At 34.9% G+C, this 27,469-nt stretch overlaps 2 protein-coding genes across 3 annotated transcripts in view; one reads left to right on the plus strand and one right to left on the minus strand.

Moving 5' to 3' along the window:
• Nucleotides 1-2,653: 2,653 nt before the first annotated feature.
• Nucleotides 2,654-27,469, minus strand: part of LOC149551758 (hydroxyphenylpyruvate reductase-like) — a 73,123-nt gene continuing 48,307 nt past the window's right edge. For both annotated transcript variants that reach the window (XM_089787258.1, XM_089787256.1), the window contains exon 2: nt 2,654-3,378. In XM_089787258.1, the coding sequence (XP_089643384.1) occupies nt 2,860-3,378 (519 nt within the window). In that variant the 3' untranslated portion in view covers nt 2,654-2,859. The remainder of the gene's footprint in view (nt 3,379-27,469) is intronic.
• On the plus strand, nt 21,663-27,025 carry LOC149551759 (uncharacterized). Its single transcript, XM_089789523.1, has 6 exons — nt 21,663-21,778; nt 21,900-22,035; nt 23,462-23,652; nt 23,798-24,096; nt 25,089-25,256; nt 25,352-27,025. The coding sequence occupies exons 1-6, from the start codon at nt 21,663-21,665 to the stop codon at nt 25,963-25,965; spliced, it is 1,524 nt and encodes a 507-aa protein (XP_089645649.1). The 3' UTR covers nt 25,966-27,025.

The following is a 27,469-nucleotide window of genomic DNA, read 5'->3' on the forward strand; positions in this document are numbered from 1 at the left end:
CCATTTCGATATGTTTTACAAAGTTTAGGGGTCCTTTGCGAAAAAACATAAAAGTTGTTAATATGTAATAAAATATTATCATAAAATGTTAACAACATGAAAAAGTTGATGTCAAAGGGAATCTGAATGGTCGTGGGGGTAGCTAATAGGTTACAAAACTTGTAAAAGCTTCACAATATGATGCATTGGTTAGAGATGAGAAGTTGGATGAGTTTGGAGATGAACTGAATGGAAAGAAACTTGATTTTGTAAGTTTTTTCTATGCTTTCTATGTTATTTTTCTAAAAATATGCATGCTTGTATTGGTACAAACACATGTAACAAGATACAAACCTACAACTTATATTTTTGAAAAGTTCTATGAGTTGACTTTAATTTGGTTTTGGTTTAGTTTAATTCCATCATGATTTCAAGAAGTCGTGGTCATTTTAGTGCAGACTGATCTAAATCTGGTTTTTGTGTTAGCATTTTTGGCAAAGGCAAAATAACTTTTATTCTACTCATTGGATTGGGTTGTAACTTTGGAAAAACTTGTTTAACTCATTGATCTTCGCTCTAAAAAAAGAAATTTATTATATCTATTCATTTGTAAAAGTTATGAGTGATTCCTTAAAGAATGTTGATTATGTCCTAGATGGTAATTTGGTAAGAAATTGTCAATATGTGAAAATTTTCTAATTTGATTTTATGAATCCTTATACCTACTTGTATCAAGACGATACCAATTGCATTGGCATCTAAGTAGACCAAAGAACTACAAAAAGTTTAAGAATTTGTTAAAACCAAACATTAATCAACCTTTATTACATGTGGAATCTTGACAATGAATTTTTTGGCATAGAAATCAGCTAGTGAACCCTAAAACATAAAGAGTGCACAATATAAAGAAGGCAATTTCCAAAGTTCAAATCAACGTTTGATGATTTTAAACCACTTCAACACTTGTCTAATAACACCAATTTCATTAGCATCTAGGTAGTCAATAGAAATCAACTAACGATCCTAAAACATAACGACTGTACAATATAAAGTAGGCACTTTGCAAAGTTTACGATGTATTCGTTGATGATTTTAAACCACTTCAGCACTTGTCGGAAACCAAACACTGATCAACCTCGATTACATGGGGAATCATGATAATGAATTTTTAGACAAAGAAATCATCTAATGAATCCTAAAACATAACAACTGCACAATATAAAGTAGGCAATTTTCAAAGTCCATGATGCTACCAAAACAACTCTTGATCATTTTAAACCACTTCATCACTCGTAGACAATACCAATTGCATTAGCATCTAGAAGACTGAGATATTCAAAAAGTTTAAGAATTGATTGAAAATAAACATTGATCATCTTTGATTACATGTGGAATCTTGACAATGATCTTCTAGGCATATAAATCAGCTAATGAATCTTAAAACATAACGGGTGCACAATATATAGTAAAATCTCCACATTACTGAAGTGGAATAGATGCTAACTCATGAACTCGTGGGCATGCATGCTAAAAACCAATTTCGTGATTGGTAAAGCTTTCAATGAGAATGGTGATTTTTCTTGATTCCGTGCTTATTAGTCTTCAAAATCAAAATGGGTATATGATTTAAGTTAGAGATATCATCATCTAGCACTTCCAAAGTTCCAAGAACAATTGAGTTTTTGGTTATTAAATTATCCCCTTAAAATTAATATTTACAAAATCATGGATAAGAAATTACCAATCAACTAGTTATTTTAGAAATATTTGAATATTCAAGAAATATGATGAATGCATCAATAAGATAAGTTCAGCAAACATTTAGAACACTGATGAATGCTAAATCCCTCTCAAATATAAATACCAGACACTGATAGTAAAACTTTCCAAAATTCTATGGCTTCTTTTCAGATAGCTCTATATTCCTTTAACAATTGTATATACTCCCAATTCATCATTAATATCTTCAAAAGTAGAAGCTCACTTGGAAACCATTTTTTTGTTTCTGGGTAGTGTATGTCATAACTGTCCTTTTACCAAGGATAAGATAATGTTGAAGGTTTAATTTTCATATTTCCTTAGGTGAATTCAATGCTCAAACGTCCTATGCAATTACTATTTGTTTTTGTCTTCACATGGCTGGGAACTTTCTTCCCATACAAAATCATTTAACCTGCCATATATGGTTCTGGTTTTTACAAGTGGAAATGACTAGTCATGGCACAAGAATTCATTAAAATATCACAGGTTCAAAATGTTCAAAGCTCTTTTCATACCAGTAGAGTTTTGAATCATAGATTGGATACACACAGGATTCTGCCCCAATAACCTACTGTAGAAATGATACCAGTAAAGTATCCAGTGTCACCCTTAGGTGGTTGGAGGGATCTTGGCAATGTCAAGCAAACACCCACTGAAACACCAATATGCTGGGTGAGTTTTGAGACAAACAGATGGGGTTTCAGCAGTCTAACATATGATATATTAAAGCTTGCTAATAGCAGTTGTAGAACTAGCAGCACAAAATACATATTTAAGATGGATTACTTTTTAAGTTAACTGCATTGATGTTAATCCAGATTAAAATACAATTGCTTTCTGTCTTTTACATTTTCCTGTTTTGTTTTAGACTCTAGGTTGCATATATATCATTTGAGAGAATTATGTGAACATCTTCAGCTAAAATATGTTCAATATTGAATATATGGAAGGCCAGACATGAAATAAAATGCCAAACAAGAAGTTTCAGATAGAAGACTTGAGGAATTCTCTATTGCATTTGTTTGAGTACACCATTTCTTAAACAACCGCAAGGTTGCATAAGTTTGTGTTTGAATACCATCAGCCATTAACTCAGCAGTCTTTATATTTTCTCACTCTTCATTCTACTGGCGTTAACAATGGCTTCTTCAAAAAGTATGCTTCCAAGTTGCCAATCACGAGGTCTGCCATTTCCTTCCTTGTTTCCCAGGTTGCACTTCCCACATGTGGCAATAATACTACGTTGTCCAGGTCAAATAGCTCCTTCGGCACATGAGGCTCATTTTCATATACATCAAGCCCAGCACCTCCTAAACGACCTTCAACTAGAGCTTTGACCAGCTCTTTCTCATCTATAAGAGGACCACGTCCTATATTCACAAGGATTGCTTTTGGTCCAAGAGCATCAATAACACTCTGATCAATAACATGGTAAGTTTCTTTTGTTAACGGACAGGCTACCACAAGAACATCACTGCTAGATGCAAGGTCCACAATACTAGAAAAATACTTAAAATTGATCCCAGGTTTCTCAGACCTTGAATGATATGATATTTTACACCCAAAAGCTTCTGCCCTCTTGGCAATGGCCAAGCCAATGCGTCCAAGCCCAACAATCCCAACACTCTTTCCACTTAGCTGCAATTATCAATAGTGCAAACACTATTTAATCTATAAGTCAACATCCTTAAACTCAATAATTAAAGAGCTAAAGAGTAAGTTATCATCTGATGCTAGGAAGAATGATCAATCATAATCAACTCAAGCAAAATATCTAGATACCTGTAACGTGCAATGGAAAACTATTTTTTATGCCCATTGTAATAACAGTATGCCTGTGAATTATTTGTCCATAGGAATGCATGTCCCAAAAAACTCCATATCTAATAACATTGGTCTGTAAGATTTATGTAACATTGCAAAATACATCACAAGCTTACTCGGCGTTGTAAAGAATGAACATTGTTATTAAAAATCCTCGACTCTTTCGTAACAATAGCTTGTTCCAAAGTATCATTTCCGTAAATATTGATTCTCTTGTTTAATTATTGAGCTCTGTAGAAATATATTGTTAATGTCTGGAAAATATATTGTTAATGTGTGAAAATTTGTGAATGCCATTATGTGCATGTCTTCTAAATCATGTTGATCATGATTTTATCAAAAATAGAGAAAGATTCAACAAAACTTGTCAAAAGGTGTTAAAATCTTGTTCTAATGATTCTAAATCATTTCTATCTACCTCGGAATAGTGTTAAAATCTTGTTCTAATTATTCTAAATCATTTCTATCTACCTAGGAATGATTTTGGATTCAATCAGATGCAACAAAAAACAAATAGAATGTTTTAAGAAACATAGAAATGAAAGCAGAAAACCTACCTGGGAATGTGATTTTTCTTCAAAAACTGGTTGAAATCAGCTCAAATCCACTTCTAATCGATTGCAATCAGTTACCAAGGGCTTGGAAACTTATTTCCTCTCCTCGCAACCAAATACAAGCAATAAAATTATAAAAATGAACTAAGACTAGTTTTTTGGCCTTATCACTGGAGTTTTAATGTGGTCAAGTACTTGGAATGAACTCAGCGAGTTTAAGTCAGAAAAACTCACTGAATACTCTATGAATCTTCCAACTATGCTTTTAATCACTTGCCCAAAGTTGGGTGCCCATTTCTTGAAGTTGAAGTTGTCCCTCTTTAGGAGACACCAATCAGTTAAATTAAAACTTTAGTTCTTAAAACTCGGCAAGTACTCTGCAAGCCTTCCATTGCCCAAAGTTGAGTGCCCCTTGTTGTCCTTCTTTGGGAGACACCAATCAGTTGAATTAAAACTTGACTTTTTTTGTCCTTAGATAAGGTAAAGGAGGTTGGTCCTCATATTTTCTCTAGCTTATTGCATCTAAAGAAGGTCAGCCATGATGCTACCAATATAATGCTGCATTATTTTTTTATCCTAATTTATATTTGCTCCTCATTCATAACACATCTGCTCCTTAATGCTCTTAAGATTCCACTTCTAATAAACATCTTAATTGCTGTCCTTTGACATCAATGACAATATTCCAAAATCTTTGTCATTAATGGCAACCCTGTAAAAAAACCCTTTCGAAAGAAAATGGCTCATTTAACTCCTCCTGACTCAAATGCTCCCACTTACTCTACTTCTCCTTTGACATCAATGATAAAGGTTATCCAGGGAAAACTAAAAAAGACAATAAATAGCACCCCCTGAGCTCATGTTTCTCTTGAAGAAATAGTGAATGGATGAGAGTGATATCACTTCAATTTCTTCCCCAAGTACTCAAAATATAGCGAGAGCACAGCTACTATTATAATATTATTTTTTGGGTTTAGTTATATCTTATCGCCACATAACTCAATTGGCTGAAGGGAAATGTGAGTACCTAGAGGTAGGTCGAGAGCCAAATTTGTTTGAATCTCTTAAAGATGACATTGAGCAAAAAACACAGGACATAATGTTTTCTCAACATTATTATTGTGTCACTTTTGCTGTTTTGTTTAGAATTGAGTAATAGTTAATGTATTGTGGACATAGGTATCTAATGTAGTTCCATAGAAGTCAACACCTTTGGAAGTGCAGATTGTCGATTCAGGCTCAGCATATGAAGGGACAACCTACATGTGCAACAAATCAATGAAGAGAAACCAATAAGCTCGTTCAGTCACGTTATCCTTCATATTATCACTTTTTTTGCATAGACATGAATTATTTTGGGGTCTGAAATACATGATGTGCAAGGTGCAGCGGCTCCTTTTAAATTTGCATTCTAGAATAAACCAATCAGATAAAAATGCAATATCAATTATGAGCACCTGAATGTTTTCCTAAATTGTGTAGAAAATGTTTGCATGAATCAACTTATTTCAAGCAAAATTGAAGACAGAAAAAAATAATTTTCACAAATGATTGCAATTCTATTGGAGAATGGCAATAGACTAAAGATGACTGAGGAAGGCCAACAATTTTTGCTTTGTTATGCTGACTTGTATTACATTCAAATTCAATTACAAAGTTAGTAATAAAATGCTTCATAAAAAAATTTAAAAAAGGAAATTAGTAGTAGTATCTCATAGATCCTTTAGAACTGTGTATTCCCTATTCTAGGCAAAAATTTGGCTTCCAAAAAGGAAACCTAAAATTTAAATAAAAGAATAACAATTCCAAAAAATTAATTTTATTTTTGTAGAAACAGATAGTTCCTGGCGGATGACAAGTTGCATATTTAGCCTAGAAGACTCAAGATCCAAACCGACTGACTAATAGAAATGGCATGGACCTCAAGAAATTCATCCCCACAACAAAAGGCATTATATTGCTGGCTTGTTCTTAAGTGAATGCAAACACAGATGAGTAAACGAAGGTGGCCTTTGTTACCAGATTCTTCTTTGAATACCCCATGCCAGCTCCAAAAAGGCATGGGCCCAAAAGCGACAACGAGAGCACTCCAAGAGCGCCCCAACCACCCAGGTTTCTTATGGGCATAGTTTGTAAACTCTGCAAGTACTCTTATGAGTTGCTGAGTACTCTAGGTTTTTTGCAGGGCGAGTTTTCACAAATTTAAATCTCATGTTTCTAGGGATGCCAAAAAACATGGGAAAAAATGTCAAACACAAGTAAATGCTGATTAAAAATGCATTTTTCACATGTTTTTGCTATTAAACTTCACATTTTATCTTTCAAGATGTCTTTAATTTAATATATTTTGTAATTAAATTTTACAGAAAAATATATGCTTCTTTACAAGATTTTAATTTTTAGTAAATACGAAGTTTCCAAATTTTTCCTAAGTATTGAGCTTGCTGAGTACTTTATTAGTCCCAAATTCTGAACTATGTATGTGCCATGTGGGTATTTTAGTTGCATACCCACAAGGAACCAAGATAGTTGAGGTGCTCCTTTGGAGCTTCTAAGTGCTCCCAAATGCCCCCACAAGGAACCAAGATAGTCAAGGTGCTCCTTTGGAGCTTCTAAGTGCTCCCAAATACCCCCGCAAAAGCAAACACAGTGTGGGCACATAGAACTAAACAAAAACACTTTCTTAAATTTTTATATTTTGAAAGGAAGTAAAGATAACTTGCAGAAAGGAGATCTAATCATCTAATTTATGAATTTTAACTAATTCTTAGATTTTTTACCAAAAAATTTGCCAAGAAAAACAAGTTTTAATCTTTTGTTCAGTTTGAACTTTCATTAGTTTCTACTTATTGTAGGATTTAGTTTATCTATTTTAAGTTTAATTTAAAATTCTAGAATTTCTTATAACAGCAAAATAAACTTGCAATCTATTTGGAATGACCACCAGTTCAAATTTAGTGGGTATTGATGCAAAGAAGAAAAAATTTAATTACTCAAGCTTCTCCTTCATGGAATAATGTTATGATGCACAGGACCTAGGTATGAAAAGGTGTGCAAAACCTTATTGGCTAGAGGAAAAAAAATGTAGAGATATCAGGGAAAACCAATTATGGATTCTTGGATTGAAACAAGAGTGTCTATTGTTTTTTATTTATGGAAAGTTTGTGAAAACCAACTTTTAACAAATATTATTCTAGTGTCCCCCAAAAAGGCAATTTTTTAAGGCGGGTGATTATGGGGAGCAAATCAAGGATACAGAAGTCATTTATAAAATCCTCATTGAATCCATAGAGATGGTGGGTCTTGAAAATGTTGTCCAAGTCGATATGGAAGGCTGCGGCTTCTTTTGCTAAGGAAAGTTATGAAGAGATTTTATGGATGCATCATATAGTCCCTCAGTGATGCAAGGAATTGGTAGTCGTATAGAGTGGCTAAAAGCTATATACCATTAGGGTGAGGAGATCCAAATGTTCATAACAAACCACCATATGTCAAAAGCCATTTTCAAGACTTTCTCAAATTTGGAGTTGTTGAACGTGAACTTGTCGGTACAAAAGTACCCATATCTGTTCCATTCCCAAGAAAAAAAAAATCGCCATAAATATTACCACCCGATCTCATACCAAAATAATCTAACTTAGAAGATGGCAAGTCTTGGTGAAAATTGGTGCTTATTAAGAATTGATGCAACTTAGTATTGGCATATTGGAATATCTCAATTGTTCAAAAGTAGACAAGCATTAAGGAGGAATATCTCGGAATATCTCATATCGCACAATAAAGATCAAATCAGGAATAAGTGGTCTTTTGCTGCAATTAGTGTTAGTGCATGAGATCACTGCAAATGTAGTAACACTGCTTTTTTCCAGTATGTGTATTCCAAGTGCACATTAATTAGTAGAGAAAGCATGTCTCATGAAGAAACATGTCTCTATGGTAATTTGCAAGTTAATAACTATTAGACAATATTAACAATATATAAACATATCTATATATATATATATATATATATATATATATATATATATATATATATATATATATATATATATATATATATATATATATATATATATATATATATATATATATAAGTAGATATGTGTACAGCCATTCTTGATTGTACAACCTTGATCATCAACCTTTGACATCAATAACAAAATATTCAATTAAGTGTAACGTAGGTTTTTCCATATACTTGAGTTCCCTCTTGCTATTTGTGACTCAAACTCTATTTGATGTAACATTATCTATGTTTATTTCAAAGTGAGGAATTGATACTGAAGTGTCCTCAATCGGTTGATATGGTCATAGATGGGTTATATTCTCTAGATCCTATTAGGATTTTTATTTCAAAATGTAATTTACTCAAGAGGGATGGAACTAACTTGCCAGTATTGGTAAAATAACTAATGTAAATATGGAGTTACTTCCACTATTTCGACCATAGGAAAAGGAGAATATACTTGGGCTTCCCTCTTTGGCATCTTCCATTTTGGGTTGTTTGAACACATGTAAAATATTGTAAGAGCATCTATGATAGTTATGCCAAATGTCACAATATTCTATGACAACATCTATGACTGAATATTTGTTGTATTGGTCCCTAGGTGTCGATGCATGAGAGTTGCCCTATGTCAGCTATATGATCATCTGTAAGTGGTTGTTTTGGGGTGCACAATGATGATTTCTAGGTAGGGCCATTGGTTTATGCATATGAGCCTCATAACACATGGACTTAAATTTGCGTATAATAGGTGGCATGGAAAGGGTCTTCAAGAAGGTTTGGTTAGCTTTTTGAGGTGCACATATATAAATGATGTTGCATTCTACGCAAGCTTGAAGAGCAACATGTTGTTGCATAATCTTCTTGGATAAAATAATATAATTGCCCCTCTTTCTCTAGTGAAGTTTTTTAAGACAAGGGTTTCAACTTTCTCCACATAAATCTTGTGTTATGATATGTTCCTCTTGTACTGTGGAGATGTGCTTTCTTGCTGCTGCTACAATATGATGAAGTAATGTTCATTTCCATGATGTTTCATGTTTATGTAATTTAAGCTTATTGAACATGTTAAAGTGGTTGTATTGGCATCACAAAGAAAACGAACATCTCCTTGGTTTTGCATATAAGGCAACTTATTTTTTAGATATGCATAAAATGAAAGACATTCATAGGTGTAGTCTAAGCTTTGAATCTCATCAATTATTTTACTGGCTTAGAGATTGGATAAATTTCCAGCAATTTCCTCACATTTTGTATCGGCGATTCAAGGATTTTCATGGTTTGCATGTGCATGTATGTGAGTTTTATGTGCATTAACTTGCATGTAGATTGCATGTGCTTTCATATTACTTGCATGTCCTTACATGTGAAAGATTCATGTTTTGCATGTCCTTAAATGTGAAAGATTCTTGTTGATTGATTTTTGAGTATTCCTCCTTTATTTCCTCATTTGGAAAGTTTGAAGGAATCCATTAGAAGGAATCGTAGAATGTTGGTGGCTTGTGGATTGCAGTGGATGTTTTGAGGGTTAAAATTGTTTTGCAAATCTGTAATAATGGAAGTTATGAAATCAAACCTTCCATTGAATATTTCCAAAAAGATCTATGGTGGCCATTTGATGCTCATGGGTGTTCCTGTTGGAATTAGTCATGTGTTTGTTTCTAGCATAGTAGTGATCTAGAGCTCCAATTTGGCCATGTGACACTCTCATCTTGCATGGTGATTATGTGTCTTTTCCATGTGATCATGTGTAGTGAAAGGACGTGCATATTGGTTGTGCACATTTTGGTCCCTAGTTATATATATAAGCACCTACTATTTGGACTAAAATATGGAGTGCTCATTTTGGGTTCCTATTTTTACCCCATGTTACATGAAAACATTGTATGATTAGCCCTTGGTCGCCTATAAATTGGACAATTGGATATTTTGTGACCTAAATGCTCCTAGACAACTAGATAGGATTGTCGGTTTCCTATTTCTAAAAGTTGTGGGTTTTTAGTGTTACCGTTTATTTTCGTGTGTTCCAAATGCAGAATTGAGAGTTATATAAATCTATCAGATTTCCACAATCCATGTAAATTGTTATTAGTTTTCAGGGAATTATTGTGTTAGTTTTTGTGTCATCAACGTTTTGGATCATACTACATGATCCATCATCACTTTTCATTGATGGATCATGTAGTATGATCCGAAACGTTGATGACAAAAAACTTAATAATTCCCTAAAATCTAATAACAGGTTATATAAATATCGATAGAAGAAGCATGTCTCATGAAGAGACATGCCCCTTTGGTAATAAATTAATCAATCATTAATTAGACTATTAATATTAATATATTATATATAATATATATAATAGTATATAATATATAATACATATAATACATATATAAGTACACATAAGAGGGTTTGTCTAATTGATGATTGACCAATAACCATAGAAGAATTTACTCTACATCAATTCAATCCAACTGAAGCTACAACATTAACACTCTCTTAGCTAGGGAGGATTGTTATAGACCACATTATGTTCTGAAGCATATAGAGAGATATCATTTCAATAAGATATTCTTAGAATGACATATTTAACAATATCAACATATATCCATCAACTTGGATGTTATCTTTCAATATCAACTAAAGTATGATTCAACAAGAAATATCAATCATATGATATTCATCATACTTATATTCTTTTGGTATGTGCACTAGCATCAAATCCTTGATGTCTACCAAAAGAATATGTTATATCCTAGTAAGATATGAGTTATCCGATTACCGAGACTCCGAGATAACAACTTAATGAAGTTGATCAGATAATTAGCAATCAACATGTCATGAACTCTATCATGACAAGTATCATGATCTTTGGCACTCCGGGACAACAAGTTAATGCAGTCTAATTATGATACGTTTGTTATCATGACTACCAGTACTTCGGGAAAGCGACTTAATGTAGTTTGTTATGATAACAGGTCAAGCTATTGATAATATTGTCACCTTACAATAGCAACCCTCCAAATATATATATCAATGAAAGATCATCACCTTTCATGACATAATCCACATATGCAAAATAGTAACCACCATGAACCAAGTCAAAGGGTGGAACAAGGGTTTTCACCTAAAACTTCTCTCACAGAGAAGAATGTATTACAAAGAATTTCACCTCGAACTTCTCCCTCTCAATCTGTAGAGTTTTTCAGGTCCAAGGTTGCTTATCACTTGAAACTGATATCAACCTTCTAACCTTCTCGTACAAGGTTATCTCTGATGAAGTGTCTGACTCCCTCTAAATCTGATATCATCCTTCTAATCTCCTAGCAACAAGTCATGGCATGCTTTCCTAGTTCAACAAATATACTAATAGCATAAGGCCTTCCAGCCTACATACATGATCACTGGAGAATCCATGTAATGTCCCCATCTTTTTAGCATATCAGTGGAGTTCTTAGCCTTTACATTCTCCGAAGGCTAAGTGGAGAAATAAGGAGAAATTGATTAAATTAATTTCTTATAAAGTCAGAAGTCGAAAAAAAAAAAAAGAGAGTGACTTTATATTTAATTAATTTAATTGGAGAATGCATTAATTATTGGAAGGGGGAAGCTTCTAGTAATTTAATTTTCTAGAAGCAAAATTAATTATTCTATTGCAAGGGAGAAGCTTCTAGCAAGTGCATTAATTATTGGGAGGGGGAAACTTCTAGAGAATGCAATTATTAAATATTTTATTTAATTATTGTATTGTAAGAGAGAAGCTTCTAACAAGTGCATTAATTATTGGAAGGGGGAAACTTCTAGAGAATGCAATTATTAAATATTTTATTTCCTTCTACGAGGGTCAAGGAAAAGTATAAAAAGGGGTGAGAGCGTCATTGTTTATCATCCAATTTTGTGAATTGCATTTGTTATCAAGTTGGGAGAAGAAACTAAGGTTTCTGATTTCAATCAGCCATTGGAGAACGTCAACTCTTCAGTGTTGCGACCATTTGAGGTGGTGAAATATCCATTGAATTTGGTTTTTAGGAGAGCTTCAATTCAGGAGTTCTATTTTGTGCTTAAATTGGAGAATAAATTTTGATTGCTATAGTACGCATGTAGGATGCCGTGCTACAGTGTCTATACTTGATTCATTTCCATTCTCGAGCATCATTATTATCATTGTACTTCATCGACATATGATTTTGCTGTAATAATTCAAAATCAAAAATTTTGGCATCATTGTTACATCTTGTTTCGATGTATTGCACTAATAATACCAAAAGAATTGCATTTGAATATTAGTTCCTTAAGGGGTTACTACAGTGATATCAGAGCTTGCTTGCAAAGTGTTTGATGAAATGTCAAACAATTAAAGTATAAAGATTTTTGGTGTTTGAAGAAGTTATAACCTATTGGGGTTACTACAATCCATCTTGACATGGTATACTCCATCTGAATCAATACAATCAAATTTACCAAAAGTTTGACTGACACATAACTTCTATCTACTTGGTCTCTTTGTCCAAGGTTGCCTCTAATGAACTGTTAGACTCCCTCTTGGCATAGGAGGATACTTCACAATCTCAATCATCACGGATATTCACCGCAAGAGCCTCACTTTATCTAGCATGATCATCAGGTGACTAATGAATTCTAGATCAAAACTTCTTTACCATAAGATTGAGTTCTTCACAATATTTGGTAGCATGTATAAGGTGCCAACTTTCTTTTCCTGCCATAACATCCCTACACATAAAGGAAAAGATCAAGAAAAATAACTTTTATTGTACGTATATAATTTAGAGAGAGAATACAGTGAGTGGATAAATGTAATACTCAGAGCTAATGAATATTTATCTGCGCATCCTTGATACAAGTTGCTTCAATGAAAGCCCATATGCATCAAAAGGTGATTCGGATTTGAAACTCTGATGATGTCCCTTCCCTTACATCTCCCTTTCAAAGATGCTTCAAGTGGGAATGGAACATTGGTTATTATTTCCCCCCACAATGTAAAATTCTCGCTCTTATATCATTCAACAATTTTGCATCAATTATGGAAAACTTCTTTTTGTTTTAGTAGATCTCAGAACCTTGTACTATGGAAGAACGTTATACAAGTAATTAAGCGGAGCTTTCAGCTAAAGTCTTACAATAAACTCATATCTTTTGGTAATGTTCAATTTCAACATGAAGAAGTCACACTTTATAATGCTTAGAATCTTTAGGATGATCTTGTAGCATCTCTAATGTATGTATACATGCCAGCATATAAGAAATTGTTATGCATTTCTTGACATTTCAATCATTCCAATTCACAGCTTCTACTGCAGATCTTCTTCAAACTCAATCACTTTTTTATAGGTAAGGCCAAACATCCAATTTGTTGAATCTCATGTATTCCAGTATTCTAGCATGATGAGATGAGACTGAAGGAATGAACCGAGTTGTGTCTCCTCTGAAATATGAGTTGAAATGTATTGGAATTTTGTTCGGTTATTTCCCAAACTCCATGCACAGCAAGGAAAGTCTTCACGCAAATTATCTATTCAAGAGCTACCACCAATGAATTTATCATCTTGATCTCAGTTCAATTTACAATTTACCTCATACAACTACGCCAAAAATTGGAATCCTTATCAACATAGAATTCATGCAGCAACAAAAATTTCAAATGTAATTGCTCAATCTCTAGCAATAGAAGCATCAGAAAATCCTTCCTTCAAATCCACGCACCAAGTTTCCATGTCACTGTATCCTTAATAAATTGTCATCGGTGGAAACAATTGCTTTCAAGAAATTGCCAATACCAAGGATGAGTCACCAATATATATTTAGGGGAGGATATTGAATATAAAATCAATATCCAGGAATACGCAATGAACATATGTAATTATTCAGTAATCATGTTATAATCCTCAACGATTATAGAAACCAATGTAATATTTTAATATATCAAATTGTTCAATAGTTCCATATGTCAACAGTTTGATGGGGGCTAGCTTCAACTCTCAATTCATAATGTACAAGTGTTAAAACTCCCTTTTTTTCCTGCAAAAACATTCTCGGAGGAAAAGAGCAAAGCAAATAACTCTTATGGTACATATTGATATATTAAGAGAGACTAATATAATATTCAAGAATAATCAGATATTAATATTAATCATAGAAGTGTGCTATAGTTCCTTGTCTCAAAACAATATGATTATTATATTGTTCAAGTGACATTCTTATTTATGACTAATCATATTCAATATTTATAATTATATTTGAATTTCATTCCAAATACTATTCCTAATATTAATAGATTAATGCTAACAATTTATATTATCATGAATGTTAACATATCTTTATAAACGTATTATTTAAATTAATACTCATTCAATTAAATAAATCATATTTACCTCTAATACCTCATAGGTAGTCGTTATTGGTCCTTACGATACATTGACCTCTTTTAAAGAGTTTGTTCTTTCACCATTTAATACTCGGCACATGTTGGGGTGTGTCCTCTTACTAATGTGGCACATGAGTTGGCTGCGAAGGAAATGTTCATTTCAAACTTTGTTGAGGGTAGGCAAGGAAAACCAGGCTGTCAACCCTTGGGCAACTCAAATTATAGACAAGCTATTCAATCGAATCGGCCAAATTGTCATCACAAGACAAATCTTCTTTGACCCACTCAAGTCGACTACTAGGGAATATCAGATCCAATAGCTTGACAACTCAAGTCATTAAACAGTGAACCGAATCTGACATCACACTACCTCCAAGTTGGCAAGAAATATATAAGATTTGTATTTAGGGTGATCCAAGGGTAACTCTACAATTGGGTTGAAGCTTTTATTCAAAATAATAGCCCATTTTATTTTGCATTGGTCAATAATCACGACAAAAAAAAATCCGTTGTTCTCTATGTCCACTAGCTAAGGTCGTCGTTTTGTTTGACATCATCATTCTTCTTTGTTTCTTCTGTCAGATGATTTCTCTACTTTATTTAAACCCATCTGAGCTTTGTGTATGCATCCATGTTCATCAGCTAAGACATTTGTGACATCTGATAAAAAAAATACTGCATCCTCAAGACATTCCAATTAGGATAAATAGGTAATAAGAAATGATCCATGATTTTATTAGTTCTCGAGATGAATATGGATGGCACATTGGCTCTGCAATGATAACAGTAGAAGACTGTATTTAATATGTTGTCGTCTGCAAATAAGAAAGCATGGAAGACTGTTGTATAAATATGTTTGCTCAATATTGTAGTCTGAATGCAGACTGTACTCATAAATTTGTTCTGTGCAAAAGATTACACATTGAAGACTGGTTTTTGTTATGTGGAAATTCAGATGTTTTCCTTCCATTGGAATTATATTTTTGTTCATAGTGAATCCGTGAGTGATAAAATTTCGTATGCAGAATATGGGAGCACAGAAAGGGTGTGTATTATTAGTGCATCAAACTGTGACATGTATGACAAAATGTCATGTAGATAAAATAACCGAGTGAATGCAATCAGAGATAAAGTCAAAATTTCTGACTGCGCCCAGTATCCTTGTTTGAAACTTGAGTGATGCATTGGTGAATGTTGTTAGAATTGCCTTCTGCAGTGCACTTATCATAACAGACCCATAGGTGTCAAATTAACATCAGATTAGCATAATATATTGTTGCTCTTTCCCATATGTTTTACTGTGGTATATTGTTCACTTTTCTCCATGGTTTAAGATACATTTGCAGCCTACTCTGATACCATGTTAAGTGAAAAGGATCTCTGCAAATGTACTAAGCACTACTGTTTATTTCAGTGTGTTCCAAATGCAGATTTGAAGGTTATATAAATATCCATAGAAGAGGCATGTCTCATGAAGAGACAAGTCTCTTTGGTAATAAATTAATCAATCATTAATTAGACAATATTAATATTAATATATTATATATAATATATATTACACACACACACACATATATATAATAGTATATAATATATATAATAAATATATAAGTACACATAAAAAGGTTTGTCTAATTGATGATTGACCAATAACCATAGAAGAATTTTCTCTACATCAATTCAATCCAACTGAAGCTACAACATTAACATTTAGATCTATGTTTACTCCATTGATCGGACAAAAGACTGCGCATTGGTTACATAAGCTCGAGCTTTGTGGTCAATTAAACAAGAGATATTTGAACCTTCTTACCTCTCTTTTGTTATGGTTTCTAAGTTCTACAAATCATCAATCATTCAACTACTTCTCAAGTATGTACCTCATCATCAGTCATCTCTATTTAAAAGTTCTTTGTGGTTGGTCAGTCAGAGGATTCCCTAACCCTTGTATGCCTTGGTTATCATGGTTCAAAGGTACAAAAAGTTATCGACTGCTTGACTTAATGAGATTGATCATTCCCTAAGGCATGACTATTTTAAGGCACTGGCAAGTACAATTCATTAATGATTGATTAGGTAATGAAGGACATGCAAGTATGTTGGCACAATCTTTGAACAAGAACGAGAGTACTCTCCTTGCTGAAATTAAATGAATTTAATGCATCTTCTTGAAAAGGGTGGTGTTATTTTGAAAAGCTCATGTCATCTTGAGGAGCCACCAGAGAAAATTTTCAAGTTTCAGCTGTAGAGAAGGATTTGCCAACGCACCCAAAAACAAGTTAGACTAGAGATTTCTTTCCTTTTTCTCTCTTCCTTAAATTAAAAGTGATGTTTCTTCAAAGGGCTAGCAAGTGCAATAAGTTTTGAGGTTTCCTCATGAGTGGTGAAATTCCTGTAGGTCTTTTGCAAACTTATTCCTTGCCAACTAGAATCATAGGGACTTTTCTGAGTTGTTTTCCAAGCCATCAAATTCAAAACCTAGCTCTTTCAATGTCACCCACTACAAAAAACAACCTAGAAGATATATCAAACACTAAATTAGGTAATGTAAGCCTCCACAATATTCTCAGAAGGATGAGGGCTAGGGTCTACAAGCCAGCAGTTTCCCATCCCATGTCCTAAATTGGTTGTTTCTTGTGCCAACCACTATCACCCTAAGTCTCATGAGATTCAAGGCTCTAGTGGCTTGGTAACTGCCTGAATTCACCCAGAGGTCGTTTCTCAAGTACTCAAGCTACTAGAACGAGAGTAGTTTGTGAGTATGCCTGTGAGGTCGGGCTAGGATTCATTTTCTAGTAAGAAAGGAAGGTGTCTAAATTGTAGGTTGGAGGCTGGTTGAAAACTAAGAGGGGCAAATCTTGACTCCCTTCACTCCTCCAAAGTGATCATCTTACAAAGAAAATTGTTGACACAATTACTCCACTACACCATGTTATGGCGATTCTGAATTATGAGAATTTCCTTTCTGGATGTGTCAATTCATACTAACCATCTGTTCTGATAATCCATATATTGATTCAGCAAGTTTAATGAACCAACGTTCACATGAACAACTGGCTAATTATAGATGGAAGGAATCTTTCTATATGTGTTATTTGTTGATATACACTCTTGCTATGGAGAAATTGACTAATCCAGCTTGTAAACCCTAGAAACCCCAACTACAAATAGACTTGCATACAAGTACTGTCAACTATTGCAAAAGAGAGCAGGAATACAGAATTACCTTTGCGTCAATGACACCTTCTTGTGGATTGTGAAAAGAAGATTAAAGGGTCAACAGAAAAGATAATTTGTTCAGAAGATGCAGCAATAGTAACTCAATATGGCAGCTACTTCATTCTATTTGACAGATTTTCCTATCTAAGTATTGGGGTTTTGAAAATGCCCTGTTTAAATTGCCAAATTGTGTTTCTGGAAATGTGTTGTCAAATGGCAAGTGTTAAATATGTTGATATGAAAAGGGATATGCATTTCCCATTTCTCTGGCAGATTTCTCTTATAGAAGCAATATAACATTGCTAAGACTACAGAGAAAAGTTTTAAAAAATTAAACTTTCAAATTTCTGTCACCAGGGCCTCATTATGATAGCAAGGGCTTTATCTAGGCTAATTTTCATGGAAGAAAAAATACCTGCACCATCTGCAATTAGAAGTCTGTTTGGAAGATTATTTAGTTGCAAAAAAATTGCAAAAAGAAACTAGATTCGGTTATCCATGAACCAAGTCAGAGCCTTTCAAATACTTCTATCTATTCCTAAAAATTGGGTCAATGACGGTTCAAAGATGACTGATTAAACTTGCCCTCTTCCACAGTTCTCAATGGACATGATGGACAAAACCTCCCATGTGCTACAAAGGACAAGAATATGGATAGAGAAGAAAATTTATGAAAGAATGTGTTGGTTCTTCTACAGCAAAAGGGACACCAAGCCTAGAACAAAGTGCATCCAAGAGACTCAATATTTCAAAAGCTCCAACTAGTTCAACCTCCACTATCAAAAGAACTAATTCTCAACTGGGAGGGGATGGGGAACAACCCAAAAACAGTATGAAGTTGAAATCCATTTGTGAGAGATATATACCAGTGCCCTCTAAGCAAAAAGCACATAAAGGAACCAATATTCCTGTTTCCTCGGTGCTTGACAACTTGTCAACTCTTGCAGGTGCTACCCTAGATAGTGATTCCCTCATCTTTGACCAAATCAATGGAGATAGCATTTCTAATGTATTCTTTGATCATTCAGGTTTTTCTATACTTGAAGATTCTACTTCTAACTCTACCCCTATACCACGTAGTAATGCAATAACTAATATTCCTAGCTCTTTTGTTGTTATCTCTCCCCCTTGGTTGTAGAAAGTTCTTACCCTTGGTTGCAGATTTGTAGAGAAAAAAGAAAAGATACACTTTAATGGTAGATATGGAAGTGGATAGTAAAGCTTAATTGCTTCAAGATAGACCTGAACCTAAGAAAGCCAAGAGAATGTTGAGGATGATCGCTGACCCCAATTCTGCCCATAAATTCCTAGAGATCACAGACCTCATTGGAGACAAAAATGAACAGGAAGTCACAAAACAAGACTTTAGCCTGAGCAGAGTGGATATGGATCCTACTACCAGGGATATTTACCATGCAAAGTTCTTTGTGGGTGCATTCGCAAAAAGAGTCTGAACAGAGGAACAAAAGAATCCACTGCTACAGATGTGGGAAGCACTTTAACTTCCTATACCCAGTCTGTTTTGCAAATGAATGATCAGCCTGTTAACCAAGTTGCAAGTATCCCTATTGATGGGTTGGATACTATAAACTGAAGCAAATTAAAGAAGTTAATCTGTCACTTTGGCAGTTCATAAATGCGCAAGTGAATTTGTGTTTGATAGGATACTATGAATTGAAGAATCTATGAGTGTACATTTAGATATCAGCAAGAATGAAAGTTTGCAATGCTGATATGCAAAATCTAAAGAAAGAAAAGAATAATTTGGCAACAACTTTCATTGAATTGCAAGATGCTTCAAAAATGCACCCAGCTATTTGATTGCTTGGTAGTCTAAAGAAGAACAAATCTGCAGTATAGGTAGACATGTTGGAATGGAAATTCTCCACGCTCAAAGAGTTAGATAGTGAAATAAGTTCAACATTCGTACAGTCCTGCTAAGACCTCAAATATTTGAAGTGACACCTTTCCATTTTTGAAAATAAACATATTTGAAGATGGAGATGAATTCTGCAAAAGCTCTGATGTGGCTCAAAGCTTCAAGATAAGACTGGAAGAGGAGCTATTTGTAGAGAAGGTGAGTGAAAAGGCATTAGAATTTTTAAGAAACATAGCAACCTACCTTCCATCTTTCAAAAATGATGTTGATGACATATGCCGGAGGATCACAAAAGCACATCTGAAGCTCAAAAAAATTAAAATAATCAATATCATAGGCAGCCCTAGTTTTGAGTCACTAGTGCCTATAATCTCCAAATTTAGGGCATACAGAGCAAAAGTACGGGCACATATAGCACAAGGAGGAGGCACCGTGTGGGAGCGCAAGGAGTGGAAGATGAAGGAGATATTATCATTACTTCAATCTTATTTTCTGATGTTTTGATGTTTCTTTCCATGGTTGGAAGCCAAAGCCTATAGGCTTTGGAGGGTTGATATTTTATAAGTTTATGTAGTCACTTTTAAGTTTCCTTTTTTAAAAACAGTCATATCAGTACACCTAACTCAAGTAGTAGTTTCAGTTGTCGCTTGTGTGGGCAAAAGAATATAGAGTTGGGCGAGAAATTTGTTAACTAGCAATTTTAAGTTTTTGACGCTCAGTGTTGTGTGCACAAAACAATCTTGAATCCCACTCTCAGTCTACTCACCAGGTGAATGATTTGAGAGGTATTGCTTATCTGAATATTAAATGCATTGTTATTTTGTATCTTATCTTCTCATATGAGAAAATTCTTGTATATTGAAATTATGATGAGTTGTTAAGAAGAAGATGCATTGTTTTATGGATTTACATTGTACTTTGCATTGTTGGTCTTGAGCTGATCTAGTTACAAAGCCTTAATTGCAGAGGAAAAGGAAATCATTTGTGGCTTTGGGCATATTCCCTATGTGTGAATGATTGATTTGTTTAATCTACCTTTGGTATGAAAGGTTTAAATCTATTGCTACCATTCTTTCATCATATTTTGAATTTTAGATGTTGATGTCCTCTCAGTTTGGGAATAGCTAAGAATACCTTACTTTAAACTATTTGGTACATGTCAGTGTGGAACAAGGATATGATTTGATTTGCAATTTCTCTCTTTAAAATTGTTCTTCTTCCTAATTGTTAAGTGTGAAGAACTTGGAAGAACTATTAAGACTGGTGGTGAGAGATGTATTACAGCATATTTGTTTGCAGGAGTTACATGTCTTTGTATTTCTCTAAAGAACTATGATACAGAAGAGTTAGCTACAACCACGATGTGAATTATTATATGTAGACTTGCCATGTCTTGGTTTATTTTCATATCTGACATTACTCATGAAGTGGTAGTTGCTGGATATATGCCTGGTCATCCTCTTTAATATCTTGATTTACTATTTACTAATGTGATGATGAGTTTACTTTTTTCGTTGGATTTGAATCTATGAGCTAAGAAGTATTCTGGGCTGATCGTCATTAGGTTGCAATGAGATGACTTATATCCGGAGATTCCACTGAGAACGCCCTATTATTCTATGGGGCGAGGATGCTTCCGGTTCAACAGTAACTGCTGATTTTTCTGAAACTTGCTCTGTTGGTGGTTGCGCCCTACAATTATATGGCCTAAAATTCTATGGGGATCCGAATCGAGATATGGATCTTTCTCTACTCATTCTAAGGGCCCCCTACGGGCGATCTTGGATAATAGAAATGTAGAGATCGATTCAACCCTCCCCCTCCCACCCCCCTCCAATAAGTTGTTGTGGGAACTTGGGAGGAACTACTATGGACTGTCTACATCTACGAGATTGTTTCAGTTTATTGCAGATTTTGTAAGTCAGACTTGTCTATGGTCATGAGTGCATTGAGATAGGAAGATAAGATATATAGAAACTTGATTGTGATTTTGCCTTGATATGTTGATGGCACAAAGACTAAAGTTCTACCAATGTTGGTATACCTAGGTTAAAGCTATGATAAGCTTGGATAAGTTGCTATTTGTTGTGGTTGTCATTCTAGTTGATATGAGTAAAGAAGCTACTCAGAGCCTTTGTCATCGTTTGAACTTGATGTTTGTGTTCATGTATAGGTTTGTGGGGATTTAATGACAATAACATTCACCTTGGCATGTTATTTTTCTTCCATTGGTGGCCTGTAGGAGAATATGAGGGGTTCTGGATTGATGGTTGTTACCTTGGTTGCTATTGCAGGTATCGTGTTGGAGCACAAAAGCAGATTGAAGAATTAAGTGGTACATGTGAAGCTAAGGGATGCCTTTACCTTGTTGGTGCAAGAAGACCATGGGTCTTTGTCATTGTGCTTAATTTGTTATTTATATTGCTATGGGTATAATCTACAATATGTGGTGTCAAGTAGCCGAATATAAGGGCTAAGGTTGTTGATGTTATAGCGTTGGGAGCTATCTTTCTTTCCTAAGTTTGAAATAATATAAATAATCTATTTATTATTGAAGACAACGAAGGGTCCTCACTTTGAAGAGTCAAGATGTTGAAGAGTCAAGACAATGAAGGGTCAGGACATTGAAGAGTGAAGATGATGAAGGGTCGAGACAAATTTATAGACTTCAAGAAGGAATTCACATATACAATACAGATTGATATCTTTTGATATCTTTTGATTTCCGAGAGATTGATACCATAGATGGAAGACTCGCCAATTACTCGGCGAGTTTTAAACACTCGCCAAGTATTTTGGGACGGCGAGTAAATCGCCCAAAAACTCACCTGTCAAAAAACTCGGCGTGAGTCCAAAAACTCGTCGAGTAATCGGCGAGTTTTAGTCAAAAACTCGGCGAGTTAATGTAAAAAACTCGCGGTTCAGGAAACCCATGGCCAATGACGCCTAAATAGGTCAAAATGCATTGTTTTTTGCATTGTTTCTTTCATTTGTGTGGAGCAAAGAAGGTTTTAGCTGATTGCAAGTGATTAAAGGCAGAAAGGAGTGGATTTTGGAGGATTCTAACCGAATTTAGAAGAGAAATTTCTTCCCAAGTATGTTCATCTTATCATTGTTTGAAAACTTTTTATAGTTTTAAGCAAAGCTTTTATTGTTTTTGTTGTTGTTTGTAAATGATTTCAAATCATTTGAAAGTTGAAACCCTAGTTGTTCTAAACTTCTAGCTTCTAAGTTCTAACTTTGTTTATTCGTTTTTCTATAAATTTAATTATTTATGTGTAGGGCAGCGGACAAGCATTAAGAAAACATGACAAACCCGCAAGAAGAGTGGCCACAAACACCATGCCCATCTGGATCTATAGCCACTCGGCCTAAAAATGCAAGAGATAAGGCATGGCGGTATGCCTATGAAGCTCCAAGTCCAAATGATATTGGGAAGGTGATATGCATTCCCTGTGAGAGAATTATTTCTGGAGGCATAAACCGCCTCAAATACCACCTTGCAGGCATAAAGAAACATGACTCAAATCCTTGTCTCAAGGTAACTGATGAAGAAAAAAGATTCATCCATGCCCTACTTGCAGCTGCTGAAGAGAAAAAATTGAATAGGGAGAGGACAAAATTAGCTATGAGGGCAGCCATAGCTGAATCTGAAGGAGCTCCTTTTGATATGCAAGAGGAAGAAGAAGCACTTGAGAACATACCAGGATCTCTTCGTGGCCCACGGATCCGCAAACAAAATTTCTCTTTTACCGGTTCCACTTCTTCTACATCTCCTACTTCTTCATCATCACCATCCGGATCCCCATCAGGGATAGGTGGTTATTTTGTGCCAAGGAACACACCTGGAGCACAGCCATCATTAGAGGGCACGGCATGGTTTAAGGAGGTGCATGAGCAAACTGATATTGCAGCAGCTGATTTTTGGTTTTTCAACAATATCTCAATGAATGCCGCTGATAGTCCCTATTGGGTCAATATGGTGAATGCAATGACAATATCAGGCAAAGGGTACAAGCCGCCTAATCGCAAGGATATGAGTGGAAGGTTAGTATTTTACTATTTAGTAATTGTAAATAATTGTGATTCACTTTAGTTCATTGTTATATTTTAAATCTTAATTGTTATAACTTATTAACTAATTTTTTACTAACACTTACACTTTATTTAATATTACACCTAAATTTTGTAGGTTGCTTGACAAAGCGGTTGGTAGGGCAACATTGTTGATAGAAGACCAAAAGAAAGAGTGGAAGAAGTATGGCTGCACCATTTTATCTGATGGGTGGACAAATGGAAGAAGTAGAACCATTATTAACTTTTTGATTGCTTGCAAAGATGATGTGGTGTTTTGGAAATCTGTCGATGCCTCCAACAAAGTGAAAAATGCAGCCACATTGGCTTTAATGTTGGAGAATGTTGTCATGGAGGTGGGAATAGAGAATGTGGTGCAAATTATCATTGATAATGCAGCAGCATATGTGGCAGCAGGTAGATTTAATTTTTTATATTTGAATCAATATGAATCATGAATGTAATGCTATGGTATTATTCAATTTAGATTTGATGTAATTCGTAAATACTAAATATGGAAAGTTTGTTACTGATTATTGATTTTTTGCTAATCTTTTAGGTAGAATCCTCCAAGAGAGGCATCCCACACTTTTTTGGTCACCTTGTGCAGCACATGTCCTTGACCTTCTTTTGGAGGACATAGGAAAACTTGATTGGGTGAGTCCAGTTGTGGAAGATGCTAGGCGAGTCACGAAATATATCTATAATCACCCATGGGTTCTCAGTTTGATGAGAAAAGCCACTAAAGGCAAAGATTTGATGAGACCTGCTATGAAAAGGTTAACAACGGTCTTCTTGACGTTGCAAAGTATTCTTGACCACATATTGGCTTTGAAGCAAATGTTTGTGTGTGCTGATTGAGTTGCTTCACCTTACTCAAAGAAGCCCGAAGGAGAGGCTGTGGCACGAATAGTCTTTGATGATAGCTTTTTTGCAAAGGCTAAGGAGATTGTAGAGGTAACTTACTATGTTGCTATAGTTTATTCAAGTTTCATTATCAATTCATAACTTACTATGTTATTAACTAATTTGTATTTTTCAAATTTCAAATGTAGATGTCTCTGCCCCTGGTTCTAGTCTTGTGCACATGTGATGGGCAGCAATCCCCAATGGGAGGTCTTTATGAGGCCATGGATAGGGCGAAAGAGGCTATTAGAAGTTACTATCATGGGGACAGTCTCAGATTTGACCCCATTTGGGAAATAATTGATAGGAGGTGGAACAATATGGTCCACCAACCTATTCATGCAGCAGGCTACTTCCTCAATCCCAAATTCAGGTACTATGATAATTGATTGTCCTTGAAGTTGGGATTTTAATAAGTCTTTATTTTACTTTACTTTTTAAGGTTGTGTAGTAAGACTTGATATCATTTTCTATTTGTTTTAGGGCTGATGATTCCTACTCAGATCCTAATGGAAAGGTTATGGAAGGTCTCTCTAAATGCATTGAGAGAATGATATCAAGTGAAGAGGAGAGAGACCTTATTGTGACCGAACAACAAATCTATGTGGAATCAAGGGGTCCTTTGTTCTCTTCTATGCTAGCAAAGAGAACAAGATCTACTCAAGCACCAGGTAAAGCATCAAACTTTAAAACTTTTGCTAATTGATAAGTTGTGCTTCTGAATTTTTTTTTATTGCTTTATAACTTTTTTAATTTTGTTTTGCAGATGCTTGGTGGGCAAGTTGGGGTGGCAATACCCCCAATTTAAGGAAATTTGCTCTCAGAGTCCTATCCCAACCTTGTAGCTCATCCCATTGTGAGCGCAATTGGAGCTTATTTGAGTCCATCCATACAAAGAAAAGAAACAAAATGACTCAAAAACGGCTTAATGATCTTGTTTATGTGCACTATAATCTTAAGTTGCGCATAAAAAAGGCACAGCTCTTAGAACTACCCGGTCCGCTTGATCTAGATGAGATAGATCCTTATTCTGATTGGACAACACAAGAGCCAAGTCCATTGTTTACGCCAGATGAGATCGCTGATTTGGAGAGGCAGGCCATGGAGGGGGAGGCTAACACTGATTTTCAGTTCACTATGGACGACATTGAGGATGAGGACGAGGATGATGATGATTCAGGAGAGGATCAGGCATTACCATTAGGAGGAGATGCATCCTCTTCTAGGACACCGAGCCAGTCAGTAGGGACGTCGAGCGAGGGGGCACAGCCACAGAGTTCACAGTCACGTAGCTCACGCCCTATCCTAGTGCGGGGCACTTCTTCTAGGACTAGACCCCCTCGCTTTCCTGCTAGTGCAAGTGGAAAGAGGAAGATATGATTGACATTGTATTGATTTATTTAGACTTTTAGTATTTACTTCTAGTTTGACAGATTGAAACTATTTAGTAATTTACTATTTTGCTTCCTACCCTAAGCATTCTGCATGAGAATGCAATTTTGTACGCATTATGCATTTATATATATCTAAACTTTGTTTCTTTCTTTTGTATTGTCTTTAATTAACTTATTAAATTCATCTTCTCATTAAATTTTGCAAAATAAATGTATTTTTAATTAAATTTCAGCGGTCTTTTAGGTTCCCGAGTTTTTTTTTTTAAATCGCCGAATTTTGCCCAATTAAACTTTTGGGGGGCTTGGCAAGTTTTTGCATTGGGCGAGTTTTCCAACAAGAAATTTATTATTGTTTGTATATTATGTGCTATGATCGTTACTTCAGATTAAGCCTAGTGTTTGGGCAAATAGTAAAGCAATCTTCTACTGTCATTAAAAATATAAGTGATATATCAGTGGCTGGGTTTTTCTCCCTCAAGTTGGAGGGTTTTCCCAGAATAATTTATTGTGTCTTATTGTTCTTTATTCTGTTGATGCTTATCTTCATTTCTGGTCTAAACTTCAGCATGGTATCAGAGCCAAATTTTTTTTTAAAAGTTGGTTAGATTTGAGTAAGAGTTCAAGGCAAGATTACAGATCAGAGTTAAGCCTGTATTCTATGAATCCCATTTTGAGGCTCTCAAAGGCAGCAGATGCTCTTAGCAGTTTGATGTAATTTGAACTCGATTATTTATGCTTGGAAAAGATTGATTGCTAATTTCTTGGACAAGGAGAAGAAGGGGATTTTGACTTTCTAGGCCCCAGAGCACATTCAGTGCCTTCTGCTAGTGCTCCTCGATTTTTCAAGAATATCCTTACTTACTGGATTTGTGCCCTAGAGGCTGGATCCAGATTCGGATCTATGGCTGGATTTGTCCGGATTTGGTTGTATTCTATGAATCCCATTTTGAGGCTCTCAAAGGCAGCAAACGCTCTTAGCAGTTTGATGTAATTTGAACTGGATTATTTATGCTTGGAAAAGATTGATTGCTGATTTCTTGGACAAGGAGAAGAAGGGGATTTTGACTTTCTTGGCCCCAGAGCACATTCAATGCCTTCTGCTAGTGGTGCATATAGGGGAAGGGCTACAGGCTCCTCGATTTTTCAAGAATATCCTTACCGGATTCGTGCCCTAGAGGCTGGATCCGGATTTGAATCCGTGGCTAGATTCGTCCGGATTCGTCTGGATTTTTTTTCTTTTTCTTTTCTAAAAAAATTGAATTTTTTTTGAGTTTTTTTTTTTTATTATTTTCTTATAATCATTATGGATTTGATCCATAGATCCATACTTTGAAATGATTTAGTTTTAGAACTATGTATATTTCTCTCATTTTTTAGTATATATAATGCATATATATATATATATAGACACACACACACACATGTATCCTCCACGAATCACTATTGGGGGAAAAATCATGAATCCACGGATCCGATTCACGTGCCCGAAT

The sequence above is a fragment of the Cupressus sempervirens genome, chromosome 6, assembly GCF_028749045.1.
Source record: "Cupressus sempervirens isolate cs-2001-9-10 chromosome 6, ASM2874904v1, whole genome shotgun sequence".
NCBI lineage: Eukaryota > Viridiplantae > Streptophyta > Pinopsida > Cupressales > Cupressaceae > Cupressus > Cupressus sempervirens.

What these genes read in the sequence shown, in the direction of transcription:
- LOC149551759 (XM_089789523.1), top strand. Translation starts at nt 21,663, where the DNA reads ATGATAAGCTTGGATAAGTTGCTATTTGTTGTGGTTGTCATTCTAGTT. An exon ending in ATGTTTGTGTTCATGTATAG is followed by an intron (nt 21,779 to 21,899) that starts GTTTGTGGGGAT and finishes TTGCTATTGCAG; the next exon opens with GTATCGTGTTGGAGCACAAA. An exon ending in CGCAAGGATATGAGTGGAAG is followed by an intron (nt 23,653 to 23,797) that starts GTTAGTATTTTA and finishes TAAATTTTGTAG; the next exon opens with GTTGCTTGACAAAGCGGTTG.